This window comes from Brassica napus, chromosome C2 (genome assembly GCF_020379485.1).
Source record: "Brassica napus cultivar Da-Ae chromosome C2, Da-Ae, whole genome shotgun sequence".
In the NCBI taxonomy this organism is placed as follows: domain Eukaryota; kingdom Viridiplantae; phylum Streptophyta; class Magnoliopsida; order Brassicales; family Brassicaceae; genus Brassica; species Brassica napus.
Genome location: NC_063445.1, coordinates 42,547,379 through 42,565,368, shown reverse-complemented (window position 1 = coordinate 42,565,368; position 17,990 = coordinate 42,547,379). Strand labels below are relative to the sequence as shown.

General features: G+C 36.5%; 2 protein-coding genes and 1 pseudogene across 2 annotated transcripts; 2 read left to right on the top strand and 1 right to left on the bottom strand.

The window, feature by feature from the left end:
* Nucleotides 1–1,353: 1,353 nt before the first annotated feature.
* Nucleotides 1,354–5,418, bottom strand: LOC125582409 (annotated as a pseudogene).
* A 64-nt stretch (nucleotides 5,419–5,482) lies between these two features.
* Nucleotides 5,483–6,703, top strand: LOC125582408. Its single transcript, XM_048749101.1, has 3 exons — nucleotides 5,483–6,103; nucleotides 6,333–6,380; nucleotides 6,614–6,703. The coding sequence occupies exons 1-3, from the start codon at nucleotides 5,483–5,485 to the stop codon at nucleotides 6,701–6,703; spliced, it is 759 nt and encodes a 252-aa protein (XP_048605058.1).
* Nucleotides 6,704–7,935: 1,232 nt separating this feature from the next.
* On the top strand, nucleotides 7,936–10,469 carry LOC106379765. The gene is made up of 5 exons (XM_013819644.3): nucleotides 7,936–8,930; nucleotides 9,066–9,319; nucleotides 9,407–9,488; nucleotides 9,590–9,974; nucleotides 10,071–10,469. Exons 1-5 carry the CDS (start codon nucleotides 8,748–8,750, stop codon nucleotides 10,334–10,336), a joined length of 1,170 nt encoding a protein of 389 aa, XP_013675098.2. The 5' UTR covers nucleotides 7,936–8,747; the 3' UTR covers nucleotides 10,337–10,469.
* The last annotated feature ends 7,521 nt before the right edge of the window (nucleotides 10,470–17,990 follow it).

Genomic DNA, 17,990 nt, shown 5'->3' with positions numbered 1-17,990 from the left:
GACCCTGCACAAGTTTGACAAACACGCAGAAAAGGAGTTTCCATAGGCGCTAAAATCCTCCATGAAAACTTCTATTATATCCTCAATTAGGTCAGTGAAAATAGACATCATGCAACGCTGGAATGTCACGCGAGCGTTGCACAAACCAAACGGCATTCTCCTATAGGAAAAAGTTCCGTAAGGACATGTGAAGGTCATTTTCACCTGATCGTCTGGGTGAATGGAAATCTGAAAGAAACTTGAATAACCATCTAAAAAGCAGTAATATGGGTGGTTAGCCAATCTCTCAAGCATTTGATCAATAAATGGGAGCGGGAAGTGGTCTTTTCGTGTAGCCGTATTTAATTTTCGAAAATCAGTACACATACGGTGACCGGTTACTGTCCTAGTGGGTATCAATTCATTCTTTTCATTAGCAACCACAATGACCCCCCTTTCTTAGGAACTACATGAACATGACTAACCCACTTACTATTAGAAATCGCATAAATTACACCAGCTTCCAGAAGTTTCATTATCTCTTTCTTAACAACATCTTTTAGATTTGGGTTTAACCGCCTCTGATGTTCTACAGAAGTCATCGATTCATCTTCTAGGTGTATTCTATGCATGCATAAATCATGTGAAATACCGGGAATATCAGCTAACGAATATCCTATTGCCTTGTGGTATTTTCTCAATTTACACAATAGTTTAGCAGTTTCCACATTATTAAGCTTAGAGTTCACGATGACAGGGTATGTTGAATTAGGTCCAAGAAACGCATACCTGAGTCCCACTGGAAGGGACTTTAATTCGATCTTTGGAGCTTTGAGTTCGCTCCACGAATCATCGAGCTAGCTGGTTGGTTTGGTCTGCTTTTTAGGAGCAGTTGCACCTTCTGGTGAAATCTGATTGCTCGTTTCCCCCAGACTTAGAAAAGCGACCGTCTTCTCGATGCTTTCACACGAGTCTAGCATCTTTTCTTACCCGTCAGCATCAACGTTGCACGTGTTCTGCTCAGACTCTACTCGTATCAGGGCTACTTCCAAAGGATCATCTGCGAGGATTTCTTCGATCATCCCTTGTTGAGGGGTCAAGGCGGCATTCTCGTCGCTAATCGTGAAGGTCTGACCATCTAGCATAGGTCGTTTGAGAAACTCATCCATCTTGAACTTCATCACAATATCTCCCAGTTGGAGATCAATCCTCCCGTTGCGGACATCAATGATTGCACCAGCTGTGCACAGGAAAGGTCGGCCTAGAATGAGAGGGTCTTTTGGTTCATCTTCGAGCTCTAGAACCACGAAGTCTGCCGGAACAGTGGTGTCACCAATTTGAACCTGTAGATCTTCAAGAACACCTACTGGCAACTTGACTGATCTGTCTGCGAACACCAAAGAAATCCTGGTTGGCTTGAAGTTGGTTAGTCCCACGCATTTTGCAACTAAGTAAGGCATGAGATTCACACTGGAACCCAGATCGCATAAAGAACAAGCGAAGACTGTCTTTCCAATCTGAACAGATAGGACAAATTTTCCAGGATATTCCAATTTCCTGACTGCTCTGTTTTGAAGGACTGCACTGCATTCCTTCGAGACCATCATGATGTCGCTGTCTGCAGAGACGACGACGATGACGACGACGATGACGACGACGATGACGACGACGACGACGAAAGACAGCGATGAGGAGAAGAAGAAGCGATGAAATGAGGACGGCGACAATTGATTTCAATTTTTTCTTTTTAATTACTTAAAGAAGAGGGCATAAGGGTAAATTACCCCTTTAGTGAAACCTATTTTTGTGACTTCTGATCCTGAGTGCTAGTTTGAGGAGAAAAACTTTGTTTGGTGTTCTTTGTGTCATTTTATAAATACCCGATGAAATTTTTAACACCGAAAGCCCGAATAGAACCGAACCGAACCCGAACGAGTACCCGAACGCCCATCCCTACTCAGTCATATGACTTGTTCAATAACTTTCTTTACCTCACGGCTGGTCTCGAGATTTAAGAAGCTCTAAATAATTTATGTAAGAAGTTTGGGAGCCATATCAACGCTTCAAATTTTGGTCAATGTTTCATATGGTTATGCAGAAAACCTGCTCTGTTTACTTGAGGACTTGTTGTAACCATATGCTCGTAAAACTCTGAACCTGATGGAGATTGTCCAAGATGTTTTTATTTGAGTGTGAAGTCCTCATAGCAAAATAAATTTTCTTTATAAAACATAAATTCACTAACACATTTTATTCGAAACCCAAAAAAGTAAGTTAAGCTATGATTTCTCCACTCTAAACTCTAAAGATGTATTGGATCAACGAGCAAAGTGGTGATATGCTCCTTGAGCATGCCTTCACGGTGGTTGAAGACATCGTCAGATGTATAGAGAACGTCTAATGAGCGTCCATAATTGATTATTTGGTTAAGAACTCTACGAGAGATGTTGGTTGTCTTCAAGCACTCCTCGTTAACGATCTTGTTGATATCTTTAATCATCTTACCAAACTCTTTTATAGCTTTTTCTTTGGTAACTCCATGTTGTTTTATGTAATAGTTGAGTGCGTTTGCAGTGTAACCTTTACCAATATCCTCCTGATCATATAAACCACAATACAATACATGATATATTAGCCAAATATTACAAAGGAGGAATTTTTCAAAAGGGAATTAAACGTTTTGTATGTTCAAGTTGATTGTTTTTTTTCACACACATTTCATTAAACCGCGAATTGAAAACCAAATCAATAATTAACTAGTCAAGTAGAACTAAATTTCTCGAAACAAACCTAATGTCATATTCGCGACTTAATAGTTTTAAAATTATTTTAGTAAAACTGATACCTCATAGTCGGTCATGTCATCCATTAGACGGGTCTTTGCGGCTAGAACTTGGACAACCTTTGGTCTAGATCTTAGCCACTCAAAATATCTCTTCTTACCAATCTCTCCAAGTCCCATATCAGAGCAAGATATGGCCGTATACGAACCAATCTCAGCTCCACCAGCTTCTATATACTCATCAAAGCGCTAGGCATGTAATCTTCTCGTGCCCATTTGACAAGTTGGAGGTTTGTCCTCACGAGTATCTTGAACTAATAACAACAACATATAATTTTACTAGCCAGTTTACGTGAACATATTAATTATTTAAGCTTTTGAAAGTAAAAACCTCTTCTATCATTTCGTCCAACACAAATAATTTTCCTTGTGACCTCAATGTATCTTCATACTCTTTATAAACGCTCATTACAAATTTGAAGGCCGTCTTCATGTGGCCTTGAAGTTTTCCCATGTAATCAGGGTCCCATCTATTGATAGAAGAATGCAATATTTCACTCATTACTAGCTAGCTTGTTGATTTATATGATGCAAATTCCAATTTTTTATTTTTATTTTTCATTTTTTATTAACAATATAGGTATTAGATTTAAATTAAAATAGTGTTATAAATGTAATAACATAAAATATTTTAATCAGAAAACAAATAAAAATTAATAATAATAGGGTCTAAAAATTATATTTTCCCAAGGGCCCAAAATGATGTTGAGCCGGTCCTGGCAACATCATAAATTTTCAGGAAATATATATAAAGAATGTACCTTTCTATACAATCAACCAGATTCATAACTTCGTCAATAGAAGCATATGTATCGCAAGCATCATCTAGAAATGTGATTGCTAAGTATAACTTAGCCGACATAATTCTCCCAAGTGAAAACTGCGGCTCAAAGTACATCATCAATGCCGCTAACCAACTCTCAATGGTTCTCTCTCTGAAATTAGGTGGTAATTTCGATGTATGATCTAGTCCCCTCCACCACCTGCCAGAAAATATGTACAAAATGTTAAAATATGAAATCACAAAGAAAACTTCCTAAAACTAGATGAATATTCACATACAGGGTGATTGTTTTTAGTTCTTGGAAGTAATGAAGCTGTAAGAACTTGAAATTGAGCTTTGCTAACTTGAGCAGCGTGTCATCGTGATTATCTTCTTGTTCATAAAATGAAATATACTCCCTTGCAACCAGTGCTTCAATGTTCATGTGTTGAGGTATGTGAAGAGCTTTTTGTATAAGCCTTGAAATGTGTCCTGGACTTGCTAATTGACCTGTAGCTATTGGCTCCAAGTGGCTCCATGTAAAGCTCAATGCTTCATCCAATATATAATCCGTTGTTGTTCTGAAGTGTAGTGCTTCATAAAAACTTAGCATCCCTTTGAAATCATTTATTAGATATCTCTTGAACTTCTCATCATCTTCTATGAATCTTTTGAACACATCTATTTGGAAACAACCGGGTTGTTAAACACTTTTTTTTTTGTATTTTAGAGGTAAGCAAGATAGTTTGATATTTGAATAGGGGGCAATTGTCCAAAAGAACACCTTTCAAGTTTATGTCACAAAAATGACACCAGGAAATGAAAGTCACAAAAATGACATTCATTAAAGGGTAAAATGTCACTATTGCCATTGTGTTATAAGAATTAAAAAAAAACAAACAATTCATTTCCTTCACTCGCGACTCTTCGAACCGTGTCGTCTCCGGCTCGGGAATCTTCAAACCCTCACCGGCACTGTCGTCTCTGGCTCGCGAATCATCGTCTCCGGCTCGGGAATCATCGTCTCAAGCTCGGGAATCATCGTCTCCGGCTCGGGAATCATCTTCTCCGGCTCGCTAATCATCTTCTCCGGCTCGCTAATCATCTTCTCCGGCTCGCTAATCATCTTCTCCGGCTATCTAATCATCAGCGTCACACTCTCTACTCTCAAAATCGGACACAAATCACTATGTAACTTTTCAAAATTAGGGTTTTTGAATTAAAATTTGTGAAGCTTGCGTTTTGATTTTGATTTGTTTTTTACTCTTTCTTATTAACCAGCTTAGCAAATGAAAGACTTTTGAATTGTGGGAACACAAAGTTGTTGGAGCATAATTCATCTCTTTGAGGTATGTTGCAGATTCAACCTTCTGTGTGTTTGTACAAATTTATAAAATAAAAGTTTGTTGTCTCTTGCTGCATCTATTGAATGTTTTTAGAAGATTTCCAGAAAGCATTTGTTGCTGCATCTATTGAATGTTGAATATTGAAACTCGGATGGTAACACATTTTGAAACTTTTTTGCTTGGAGTCTTGTTTTGATTAGGAATGTTGATATTTTTGATAGGGTCTTGAATTTGCTTATGAGTCTTTTGTTGCTTGTGAAACTGTCTAGTGTTTATAATAATTTCAGGAAGCATTTGTTGTGTTATTTCAGGAAAGCCTTCCAGAAAAGTTTGAATTTTTTTTTTTCCTTGTTTACGCAGGATAGAAACAAGATGGGAGATTCAGTACCTCTAAAACTAGCACTGCCAGAGCTGAAGTATCCTATTGGTTCACAGCCAAAGTAAAAGTCAGCAATCAACCAATATTCCGTCTCAGAGTATATCTCCATTATTGACAGCATCCTAAAACCAGATGAGATGATAAGAGTCCGAGGATCATTTCTGGGACCTATAATGAAGCTCAGTGAGAGAGGATTGAAGTTATCAGCAAAGATAGTCTACGCCATTCTCACTAGAAGCATCGTTTCTGTCAAGGAGAATGAAGCCTGGTTCCATTTCGGTGCGCAGCCAATGAGGTTCTCTATAAGAGAATTTCATATGATGACAGGCTTGAAATGTAGTGGTGCATTAGAAGGACCACGAAGGGAAACCGAGAGATTTAATTGGGAATTGCTAAAGGGGCGTAGTCATAAGTTAAGTGACGTGGTGGACCAGCTCAGAAACACAAGAGAAGATGCTTCTGAGGAGAGAGTATGCCTCGCAATGCTCATCCTGGTAGAGAGCATATTATTGCGGAAGAGCAAAGGAGGGAGTTTTCCTTTGGAATATGCGAAAAATGCACAAGATATGACATATCCATGGGGAAAAGAGGCTTACATTGTGCTCCTGAAGTCAATTCAAAACGCTGTCGCGAATCATTTGGAGAATAAATCCAAATTTGAGTTGCAAGGTTATCCTCTAGTATTCCTTCTTTGGATACTAGAGTCGATTCCTTTGCTAAGGAATAAGTTCAGTAAGTGTGTACCAACAGTTGAGGTTCCTGGGCCGACTTACTTGTGTGAAAAATACACTGAGGTAGAGAATCCATCACTTGAATGCCTTCCTAATATTTGACAAACAGCGATCCAGTGGGACACCTTTATCTCCAATGTCTCACACGCAACCATCGAGTGAGACGCCTTTATCTCCAATGTCTCAACAGCCTAATTTGACATATGAGGTATGTAACAAATAAATATTGTTGAGTTTTGAAGTAATATTTGGAAGCTTTTGTACTTCTTGAATGCATTCCTGATTTTTGCAGGAGACAATGATTGAATCAGCTGCATCTCCAAAGTCTCAACAAAATGAGGTATATGCTCAAAAAATTTTAAGAAAATATTTGGAAATTCTTGTACAAAATCCTGAATACCTTCCTGATTTTTGCAGGATTACACGCAACCATCGAGTGAGACGCCTTTATCTCCAATGTCTCAACAGCCTAATTTGACACATGAGGTATGTAACAAATAAATATTGTTGAGTTTTGAAGTAATATTTGGAAACTTTTGTACATATTCTTGAATGCATTCTTGATTTTTGCAGGAGACAATGAATGAATCAGATGATGACACTCCTACCCTTGATACACAAGTATTCTCTCCTAATCTGACAAAAGAAGTATATGCTCAATGATATTGTTTTCACAGTTGGAGTTTACAAATTAGTTTTGGGTGATTTTTTTTACATATAAAGGCTTTTCTGATTTTTGACAGAAAGAAACAAGTGAGTCACCTACTGAGAGGCCATCCAATCCTAATCAAGATGGAAAACCAGATGATGAGGTAATATTTATTCTAGAAATTATAGTTGAATGTATTCATGATGGCATTTCCTGATATTTTTTTGCAGATTGTGAGAGAGAAATTAACAAGTGAGTCACCTGCTGCTCAGAGTCAAGTTTTGCAGAAAGAAACAATGGAAATGAATGAGACACCTTCTTCTCCAATAGCTCCAAAGAGTATTGAAACTCCCGTTTATACTCCAAGTCAGACTCAGCAGGTACATGGTCAAAAAAAAATCTTGGATTTTTAAGTTAATGTTTGGAAGCTTTAGAACGTACTCTGGATTGCCTTCGTGATAATTTTTACAGATTGAGAGAGAGCCATCGGATGACACGCCTGCCCTTGATAGTCAAGTTTTCACTCCTAATCTGACAAAAGAGGTATATACTCAATGACAGTTGGAGTTTACAATTAGTTTTGGGTGATTTACATATATAGACCTTTCTAATTTTTGGCAGAGGGAAACACAAACCTCTACTGATGAGACGCCACCCAAAACTAATCAAGAAGAAGGAAAAACAAATGATGAGGTAATATTTACTCTAGAAATTATAATTGAATGTATTCATGATGGCCTTTCCTAATATTTTTTGCAGATTGTGATTGAGTCACCTGCTGCTCAGACTCAAGTTTTGCAAAAAGAAACACTGGAAATGAATGAGACACCTTCTTCTCCAATATCTCGAAAGAGTATTGAGGCTCAAGTTTTTTCTCCAATTTAGAAACAGCAGGTAAATACTCAAAAAATCTTGGAGATTTCAAGTAATGTTTGGAAGCTTTTGTACGTGTTTTTGATCCCCTTCCTGACTTTTTTTGTTTTTTTTTTGCAGACGGTAACAGAGGGAACGTATGAGGCTACACAGCCATTGACTGAGATCATTTCAGCAAACAATAAAAAAGTAAGCATAGAAATGTCTTTCATAAGTACAACTTGAATTTTAAATTGTAGAAACTTCTTCACAACTACCTCTTTTATTTTATTGTTATTACAGGAGGATACACATGCTGTGCATCACACACCTTCCTCTCCATTGTCTTCACTAATTGCACTAGTTATTAAAGAAAATAAGAATGCTTTCGTAAGAAGAAATATTTAAAATGTTTATGTAATATTTTTCTATTCAACTAACTCTTACCATTTACTTTTGTCTTATAGAGTGAGACAGAAACTGCGACCCAATATTTTTCTCTAAGTGAGGGAGAGGAGACACAATCAAGCAGAAAGAATCAAGCAGAAGAAAATCTCAAGGATACTACAAAACATACAACTGAGCTAGTTTCCACAGATGTTTCGAAGACACAACCTCTTACACAGCCTCTTACACAGCCTCTTACTCAGCAAACACAGCACCTTCAGACAAGTGAGGGAGAGCAATCCGATGAGACACCATCAGAGCAGAATCAAGCAGAAGAAAATCTCAAGGATACTACAGAACCTACTACTAGCTAGTTTCCACAGAGCCTACTACTGAACCTACTACTGAGCATGTTTCAAAGATACCGCCTATTACTCAGAAAACAGAGCATCTTCAGACAAGTGCTATAGATTTTTCAGAAACAAACGAGGTATGCATCGAGTATATTTGATCTTTAATTATTATTCTAACAATTTGAAACCGCTGATGTTACTGAATCTTCATTTTTCATAGGTTGAAGTAAGCAGGCTTCTAGCTTACTTTCAAATAGGCGCAGAGGTTGAGATTTTGTCTACTGATGACGAAATATGGTATCCAGGAAAGGTTGTTGATCTTAAACTGTGTGAAGGACTAGAGGAGCTGACAGTTGAGTACACGACACTCTTCGCAGACCAACATAGACTTCAGAAACTTCAGGATACTATCACGGCTGACAAAATACGTCCTGCAACACCAACTAGTGACCAAAAATCCTTTGAGATGATGGATAAGGTAGAAGTCTTTTACAACAATGGCTGGAGCAGCGGACAAATTAGCATGGTACTTGGTGATAACACATACTCGGTGTGTCTCTATACTTCTATGGAAACTATTCTATTCAAACATTCAGATTTGCGAATTCATAGAGAATGGAAAGATGGAGTCTGGAAGATGGCAGATAAGGTAAATCATAACTTGAATTATACTTCACGTGAATTGTTTGATATACATACATTTTAGTTTCAGGAATGGTTTCCAGAAATTCCGATTGCAACAAATTTGATAATATTTTGCTTGGTGTCTATTGTTTGATTAAAGGTGAAGCCTGATAAGAAAAGGAAAGCTGCTGCCTCATCACAAAATTCAGGAATGGATAATGTTTTCCTAAGAAGGAGCGAGAGGGTGCCTAAACGATCTAGAGACACAAAAACTCCATTCAAGTCTGACAGAAATCCGGCTTTAACTGTAATACCTGAGATTATACCTGCAGTTGATCCGTTTTCAACTCCTGCGGAACATAAGCTTTCAAGGCTTCAAAATTGGATGACATTAAAGCCCGGCATGCATGAAACGTAAGCATGTTTCTGTCCTTGTCTATATATTCTTATATTTATGTATAAGAGGTTTAGTAATTCCTTTGAATCTTTAATCGACTGCAGGTCCCTATCAATCAATGATAATAAGATAAGGAAATCTTTCTTTCAAAGCATGGAAAATGCAAAAAAGGACCTTAAGAAAGAGGTAATTTCTTTACATATTTTTAAAAAAATTCAGGAAGGATTTGTTTAGTTTCAGAAATTAGATAGTAACAAAATAGATAATGTTTGCATTTTTTTTTGCAGCACATTGATGGAGCCTTTGCAATGCTAAATTGCAGAAGAAATGAGAATGCTGCTTGGTTCCACAACTACAAGATTCTAAAGGCGTGCTTCCTACCTATGGAGTTCTTGCATTGCTTGCTCTCTCATGATTTGGCATACAAGAAAGAAAAGGTCAAAGGTAAAAAGATTTTCAACGATTTATTTAAAGATATTGTAAGAGAGAAGGTATATCCAGAGAAGACATGGGGAGAAGATGTTGATGTTGTGTATGGGATTACTCTTGGAAAAAAAAGCAATGTCTGGATTGGGATGGAAATTCATTTGAAGAAGAAAAGAATCACAGTATATGATTGTTTTCAAAAGGAAAGCAACAACATTGATATTCCTCAAGTGAAAAAGTTGGCAGGTATGTATAAACAATTTGTATTTGATGTATTCAACTGTTTCTTGGTTTGAAATATTCAACTGATTCTATCTTGATATTGATTTTTAAATATGACAGTGTTGATTTCTGATCTGCTGGTGGAATCTTCTGGTGATGAGGTAGATAAAGTGAAGATGATTCCATTTGAGGTTGAGCAGGCACAAGGTTTACCCAAGACAAAACATCCTTTCAACTGTGGGATATTTCTTGTCAAGATTCTGGAGTGCCAGTCATTGAAGATAGGAGACATGACAAAGATTAATGATGACAATGCATTGGAGCTAAGGAGAACCTTGTCTTGTGAGATCTTCAACCAATTTGTGGATGAGAGCTTTGGGAAATGAGAATGATGCATCAAAACATTTTTTGTTTTAGTTAAGACTCGGTTTTAGTTATGACTGTTTATTTTGTTATGTTGTTGGCGTCTGGTTACATAAGAAAGATTGGAAGGATATCAAGTATTTTTTTTGGGTATCATATATCTTGGAAGGTTAAATAATGTTTCTGGATGGGTTTCCAGAAAAAATTGTAAGCTTAAAATTGTGATGTTTACAGACAAAAAAAAAAAAATTTAGATCCAAAAAGGATCGAACCCAGAGGGAGAGAGTTTGCGTATTTGGATAGTGTGGGATTTTAGCCACTAGGCAAAGAAGAATCATCTGTTAATGGATTACATTTAATTGTATTTAACTCCAAACTGTAACAAAAAAAAAAATTAAAATTGATTTTGAATCCACCACTTATCGAACCTGGGGATAGAGAGACTTTTGAGTTATGAAATGCCTCGGTTTAACCGCTGGTCTGAGGAGAATCATCTGTTAAAGAATATTACATAAGCATACTTAAACCAATTAATATAGGATAGGTTTCTAAAACAATACATTTCGATTGGAAAAAGACAAAACTCTTGCCGTCTCAACACTCTCGCCGTTTCAAACTTCTCGAATCTCACTCGTCTCCGCCTCTCGAATCTCTCTATCATCTCCATATCTCTCGATCTCCGACGAAAACCCATCTCCAGAACTCTCTCTCTCTCTCGATCTTTTACGCGAGCTCTCTCTATTCTCCGAGAAAAACCATTTCTAGAGCTCTATCTCTTTAAGGTATGTTGCAGATTCAACCTTATGTGTGTTTTCTTTCTGAGAGATTGGTCTCCTGGTTTTTGCTTGTGTATAGACTTGCTCGTTTTAACCTAATATGATTGGTAGAATTCTAGTTCATGTGAAAGCATGTGTATAGACTTCAGGAGGGATTTGTATTGTTTCAGAAAACCCTTCCTGAAAATTGGATTTTAATTAATTTAGACAATAAAATTTTTCTTTTTTACGCAGCATAGAAACAAGATGGGAGATCCATTACCATTAAGACTAGCACTGCCTGAGCTGAGGTATCTGATTGGATCAGAGCCAGAGAAGACGATATCGATAAACAAACACTCGATAGTTGCTTATATCAAAACTGTTAAGGAAATTCTAGGAAATGATGAGTTCAACAGAATAAGAGGGACGTTTTTGGGACCGGTGATCAAGCTTGGAGAGAGGTCTTTGAAATTATCAGCTAAGATAGTGCACACAGTTCTCACCAAAAGCATCAAGACAGTGAAGAGACACGAAGCCTGGTTCCATTTTGGTGCTCAGCCAATGAGGTTCTCTATAAGAGAATTCCACATGGTGACTGGTTTGAAATGTAGTGGTGAAGCAAGAGAACCACGAGAGGAAACCGAGAGATTTAAGTGGGACTTCCTAAAAGGGCGTACTCATACAGTAAAGGACGTGGAGAAGCAGCTCAGAAACACAAGAGAAGATGCTTCTGATGAGAGATTCTGCCTTGCAATGCTCCTCCTGATTGAGAGCATACTACTACAGAAGAGCCTTCTCGACGGTGGCACAACTTTTACTTTGGATTATGTGAAAATAGCGCAGGATATGGATGTCTTGATGACATACCCATGGGGGAGAACAGCTTATAATTTGCTGTTAAAATCACTTCAGAGAGCTGTCGACAAAAGCCTCGACAAAAACAATTATGATTTGCAAGGATTCCCTATGGCATTTCTTATATGGATACTTGAGTCAGTACCTTTGCTACAGTATGCATTCAGTCAAGTGGTTCCTATTCTGAGCGTTCAACCGTCTACCCCAATATTTTTGTGTGAGAAGTACCTTCAAATAGCTTCTCCACAGCTGATAGATGTTCTCCTAATTGAAATCAAAGATCATGTAAGTTTTTACATTATTTTTTTCTTGTTTCTGTTTTGCCTTATGATTCTCCATTTAAAAGCTAATTATTTTTATGGTTTCAGCTTAAGGTCATATGCATCCTACCTCCTATTCCTAATGATCCAGAAGCTGATGTTTGCATGGAAGACGAAGCTAATAAAGATCTGGATGACATGGCCGATTTATCCAAGAGAGGTTATAAGTTTAAAATTAGAGATTGGCGAAACATGTCAGTAGACCTATACGGTGCTAATGAACAAATAAGAAGAGCATCTTTACTGTTTGGGAATGGAGGGATGAGTCAAGCTTCTTCTTCGTATCAGGAGGAGTCTTTGGAATCAAAGATCAACAGAATCAGCGAGATGGTGGGAGATAATTTAAGGATCATGAACGATCGTTTGTGTTTGATTGAAAAAGACAGGAAACAGATTAAAGAACGTGTGACAAAACTAGAGAAACTACAAAGAGTTACTTCATATGAAACTCCAAACAATGAGGTAACTTTTTTTTCGGAAATTAAAATTAATGTTTATCTAGTTCTTGATTCAGTTTTTTTTTTGAGTTGTCAAGTAATTTTGGAAGATGTTATACATATTTAGGATTGCCTTCCTAATTTTTGTTGTACTTGCACAGACTGACACAACTCCATTTCATGAGACGGCTTCCAGACAAGGTGAAGCCAATACAGATCAAGCAGATGAACAACTTAACAATGAGGCAAGTATAATTTTGAAAACTGTTGGTATTTATAAAATTATGAATTTGGTTGTACTTCAATTAATTTTTGGAAGTTCTTGTACGTGTTCATAATCTCATTCCTGACTTCAGGATACACGAGAGCCTATGAATTAGATCACGAAAGAGACACCTGGTTCTCCAATAGCTCAACAGAATATTGAGACTCCAGTCCTTACTTCAATTCAGACGCAACATGTACATTCTTTAAAAAATTGGACTTTTCAAGTAATTTTTGGAAGCCCTTGTACGTGTTCATGAAACCATTCCTGAATTCAGGAGACTCACGAGCTTATGAATGAGAACATTTCACCAAACATTTAGGAGACTCACGAGCAAAATAAGGTATTACTTTTATTTTAAAACCTTTAATAAATATAAAGCAACTATCAAAATGACTGGATATCCTTGAATCTAAACCATCACAGGATGTAGAAAGCAGAGTTCAAAATACCTTTGAGATCGGAGCAAATGTGGAGATTTCATCACAAGATGACAATACTTGTCATAAATGGTATCCAGGAAATGTGTTGGCAACATATTTGGTTGATGGGGTTGAGATGGTGAAAGTTGAGTACTCCGCACCGTCTCTGGACGAAAAGAAGAGGAAAAGGAGTGTTGAGACACGTGTATCAATTGACAGAATACGTCCTCAACCACCACCTGAGAGACCTGGAGCGAAGAAAAGTTATGAGCTAATGGATGACGTAGAGGTGTTCGACAATGGTGCCTGGTGCGCTGGAAAAGTTAAAGTCATTTTGTTTGATGGCACGTGTTTTGTCTCTTTGAACAATTCTACTGAACAAATTTACTTCAACCATTCTGAGATGCGAAAACCAAGAAAATGGGTAGATGGTGTTTGGAAGATGACAGAAAAGGTAAAACAAATGCCTTGGATAACTTGAATTGAAAAATAATGTCATTTGTTTAATATCTCGGTATTGTTTTTCAGATAGAAGAAGAGCAGACGCAGAGTGTGAATCCAAGTGAAGGAGATGGTGATAAAAAGGTATGAAATATTTATACATCATACTAGGAATTAAGATATAAATGTATCTGAATTTTTGTCATTCAAAAAGGGGAAGGCGAAGGCTGTCGCTTGTAAGAAGAAGAAGAAAGCAAATGCTCAGCCAGTAGATTTGCTTCCTTTTCTACAGCGAGAAGAGAAGAGGCCAATACGACCTAGAAACCCTCCTATGCCTGTAACACCTGAGGTAATCCTTCCAATTGATCCATTTGTGACACCTGAATTTCCTCGGTTTTCAAGGCTTGCACACTGGATGGATCTACGGGGCATATATCGTGTGTAAGCAACTTTTTGTCCTTGCATAAATATTCCTAATTTATTTTGTAAAAGTTTCGATTGATACTAGTTAATTTTATCAACTACAGACCGTTTTATATCAATGGAAGAGAAATTGAAAAAGAGTTCTTTCAAAAAATGGACGATGCAGAAAAGAATCTCAACAAAGAGGTAATCCACACTCTGTTCTGTCTTCTATTTATTTAATGTTAATAATTAATGTGGTTCTGGATGATGCATTGTGATTAGGAAAAGGATATGATTGAGTTTTGTATTTACAAACTCTGTTTCGATTCTTATTGAGTGGTAATAATGCTTTGTGGATATTTGATTGTGTCATATGTTTAGGAAGAGGTTGAGTTGAGCTATGTTAGATGTCCATGTTATAGCAGTTCTATATGGAGTTTCTAACTATATTGTTACATTGGCAGCACATAAATGTTGCATTTGAAATGCTAAATTGTAAGAGGGTTGAGCAAGGTACTTGGTTCCGCAACAACAATCTTCCAGCAGCATGCTTTGTACCAGTCAGATTCTTAGAAGTGGTTGGGTACGCTTATGAATCTGTCAGGAAGCCACATAAGAAAAAACAAACGTTATTGGAGGGCTGTGTAGGCGAACTTGTGAAAGGTTTAATACATCCAAAGAAGGTATGGCTGGAAGATGTTGATGTTATATATGGTGTCATTGAAGATAAGTTGAGCTATCACTATATTGGGGTGGAGATACAATTGATTGATAACACAATCACACTCTTCCATTGTGGTCTTCCAAAAGCAAATATCAAACGTGCTCTTAATCAAATCCAAGAACTGGCAGGTAAAAACTCTTTGTGATTTATTAATTTTATCATTCAGTGTAGAAAAATCAGTTTTATTTATATTGTTACATTGATTATGGATAGGATTGTGAAAGTATGCGTATCCTGAAAAAAGAATTTTAGCTAATTTAGAAAATAAAAGTTTGTCTCTTGCTGCTTGTGCTTGTGATGCATTTTTACATATTCATTTTGTTGTCTGTTGGTGATTAATTTATTGTATAATTTTGGGTATTTATGACAGTGTTGATTAGTGCCATAAAGATGGAACTTCTTGGTGAAGAGGTTAATTTCGAAGATATCAGTCCATTTCAAGTTAAGTTTGCAGAAGGGCTTCCAAAGACAAAATTTCCATACAACTGTGGTATTTTTGTTGTGAAGATGCTGGAATGCAGGTCACTGGGATTGAAGAGCATGGCTAATATAAATGATGAAACTGCGATGGACTTACGAAGCAAGCTATGTTGTGAGATCTTCGACCAGTTTATGGATAAAGATTTCCAGGAAGGTCAAAGGAAGTGAAAATGTCATATTTGTTCTGTTTTTTACTCTGTTTTTCTACTTTGACGTTAATTATCCCTAACGTTTAAGTTTAAGTTTGTAATGAATTATCCCTAACGTTTTTTTCATTTAGATTGTTATTGAAAATTTTTTAGGATGTCTTGATGAATTGTCAAATGCTTATGGTACTTTTAGGATGGGTTTCCAGAAAAAGAGTGAGAAAGCAAAATGCACCATAGCCTAGCAAATTCCTTTAAAGTTTGCAAAAAAAAAATGAAAAAGAATGTGATCCGATGTGAATTGAACTCGTGAACTCTCGAAAGATGAATCAAAGTGTGCAGCCGTTGTGCCAAGGGTGTTATACTTGCCAAAAGCTATAATAAAACGAATATAACTTTTGAATATTTAATTAAAAACAGAAAAAAATGTGAGTATACACAACGGGGATCGAACACGGCTTATTGTGTGATAAGGGTACACTAAGAGTAGAAGGGCTTGCCACTAGGCTATGGTGGATATTCGATAACAGTGTAAATGTGAATTTATTTAATCACAGACAATAGATTTATATAATCTGGATATCATTTTAGGTATTCAGGATAGCTTTCCAAAAACAAATTCCTTTAATGTTTACAAAAAAAATGAAAAAGAATGTGATCCGATTTGGATTGAACTCGTGAACTATCGAAAGATGAATAAAAGTGTGCAGCCGTTGTGCCAAGGGTGTTATACTTGCCAAAAGCTATAATAAAACGAATATAACTTTTGAATAATTAATTAAAAACAGAAAAAAATGTGAGTATACACAACGGGAATCGAACACAGCTTATTGTGTGATAAGGGTACACTAAGAGTAGAAGGGCTTGCAACTAGGCTATGGTAGATATTCGATAACAGTGTAAATGTGAATTTATTTAATCACAGACGATAGATTTATATAATCTGGATATCATTTTAGGTATTCAGGATAGCTTTCCAAAAACAAATTCCTTTAATGTTTACAAAAAAAATGAAAAAGAATGTGATCCGATTTGGATTGAACTCGTGAACTCTCGAAAGATGAATAAAAGTGTGCAGCCGTTGTGCCAAGGGTGTTATACTTGCCAAAAGCTATAATAAAACGAATATAAATTTTGAATATTTAATTAAAAACAAAAAAAAATGTGAGTATACACAACGGGGATCGAACACGGCTTATTGTGTGATAAGGGTACACTAAGAGTAGAAGGGCTTGCCACTAGGCTATGGTGGATATTCGATAACAGAGTAAATGTGAACTTATTTATTCACAGACAATAGATTTATATAATCTGGATATCATTTTAGGTATTCAGGATAGGTTTCCAAAAACAAATTCCTTTAAAGTTTACAAAAAACTGAAAAAGAATGTGATCCGATGTGAATTGAACTCGTGAACTCTCGAAAGATGAATCAAAGTGTGCAGCCGTTGTGCGAAGGGTGTTATACATGCCAAAAGCTATAATAAAACGAATATAACTTTTGAATAATTAATTAAAAACAGAAAAAAATAAAACGAATATAACTTTTGAATAATTAATTAAAAACAGAAAAAAATGTGAGTATACACAACGGGCATCGAACACGGCTTATTGTGTGATAAGGGTACACTGAGAGTAGAAGGGCTTGCCACTAGGCTATGGTGGATATTCGATAACAAAGTAAATGTGAACTTATTTATTCACAGACGATAGATTTATATAATCTGGATATCATTTTAGGTATTCAGGATAGCTTTCCAAAAACAAATAAGCAAATCAGATAACCCAGATACAAGAACACTAGGCCAAAACCTTACAAAATAGTGAAAAACATTGAACAAGTTTTTTATTTAGATTGTTAATTGAAGAAACAACACAAGAGAAACAAAAGTACTTATTCATTTAAAATAAAAACTGAAAATCAAACATAATGTGGTCCTTAAAAACATAAAAAGAGAAGATGATAACATGAAATTACTCATGACACAGCCAACTTTCGCCAAGTTTATCCCAATCAGGGACTTTGACCTTCACATCAGCAAGCATTCCTTCCGCTTCCGAGTGCTCTTCTTTGAGTTTCTCCAACTCAGCAGTTAAATCAAATTTTCCATCAGCTTTGATAATATCTTCAAGCAACTCGATGTCGTTTGGAAGAGACTCATTGATTCCTGAGATATATGCTTGAACAAAAAAAAAATCAACCATTACTCGTAGGAGAGTCGAACCCGGGTCGAACAAATGTTTCGGTATCATAGGTTTGGTGGTTTAGCCGCTAGGCTGAGGAGAATCATCTGTTAGTTGCTTCCACATAATTGAATTTAGCCATACAATTTATAGTATAATACATTGGAAAGATCTTTGATAGTTCAGGATGGGCTTCCAGAGTATGCATGAATAATATACATGAATATTAGTGTGCTTCTT

Bases quoted from the DNA above. Each gene is read 5' to 3' on its own strand.
- LOC106379765 (XM_013819644.3), top strand. From the start codon at position 8,748: ATGATGGATAAGGTAGAAGTCTTTTACAACAATGGCTGGAGCAGCGGA. The intron at 9,320-9,406 runs GTAAGCATGTTT...AATCGACTGCAG, and splicing joins AAGCCCGGCATGCATGAAAC to GTCCCTATCAATCAATGATA. The intron at 9,975-10,070 runs GTATGTATAAAC...TAAATATGACAG, and splicing joins TCAAGTGAAAAAGTTGGCAG to TGTTGATTTCTGATCTGCTG.
- LOC125582408 (XM_048749101.1), top strand. From the start codon at position 5,483: ATGAAGCTCAGTGAGAGAGGATTGAAGTTATCAGCAAAGATAGTCTAC. The intron at 6,104-6,332 runs GTAGAGAATCCA...TGATTTTTGCAG, and splicing joins TGTGTGAAAAATACACTGAG to GAGACAATGATTGAATCAGC. The intron at 6,381-6,613 runs GTATATGCTCAA...TGATTTTTGCAG, and splicing joins CAAAGTCTCAACAAAATGAG to GAGACAATGAATGAATCAGA.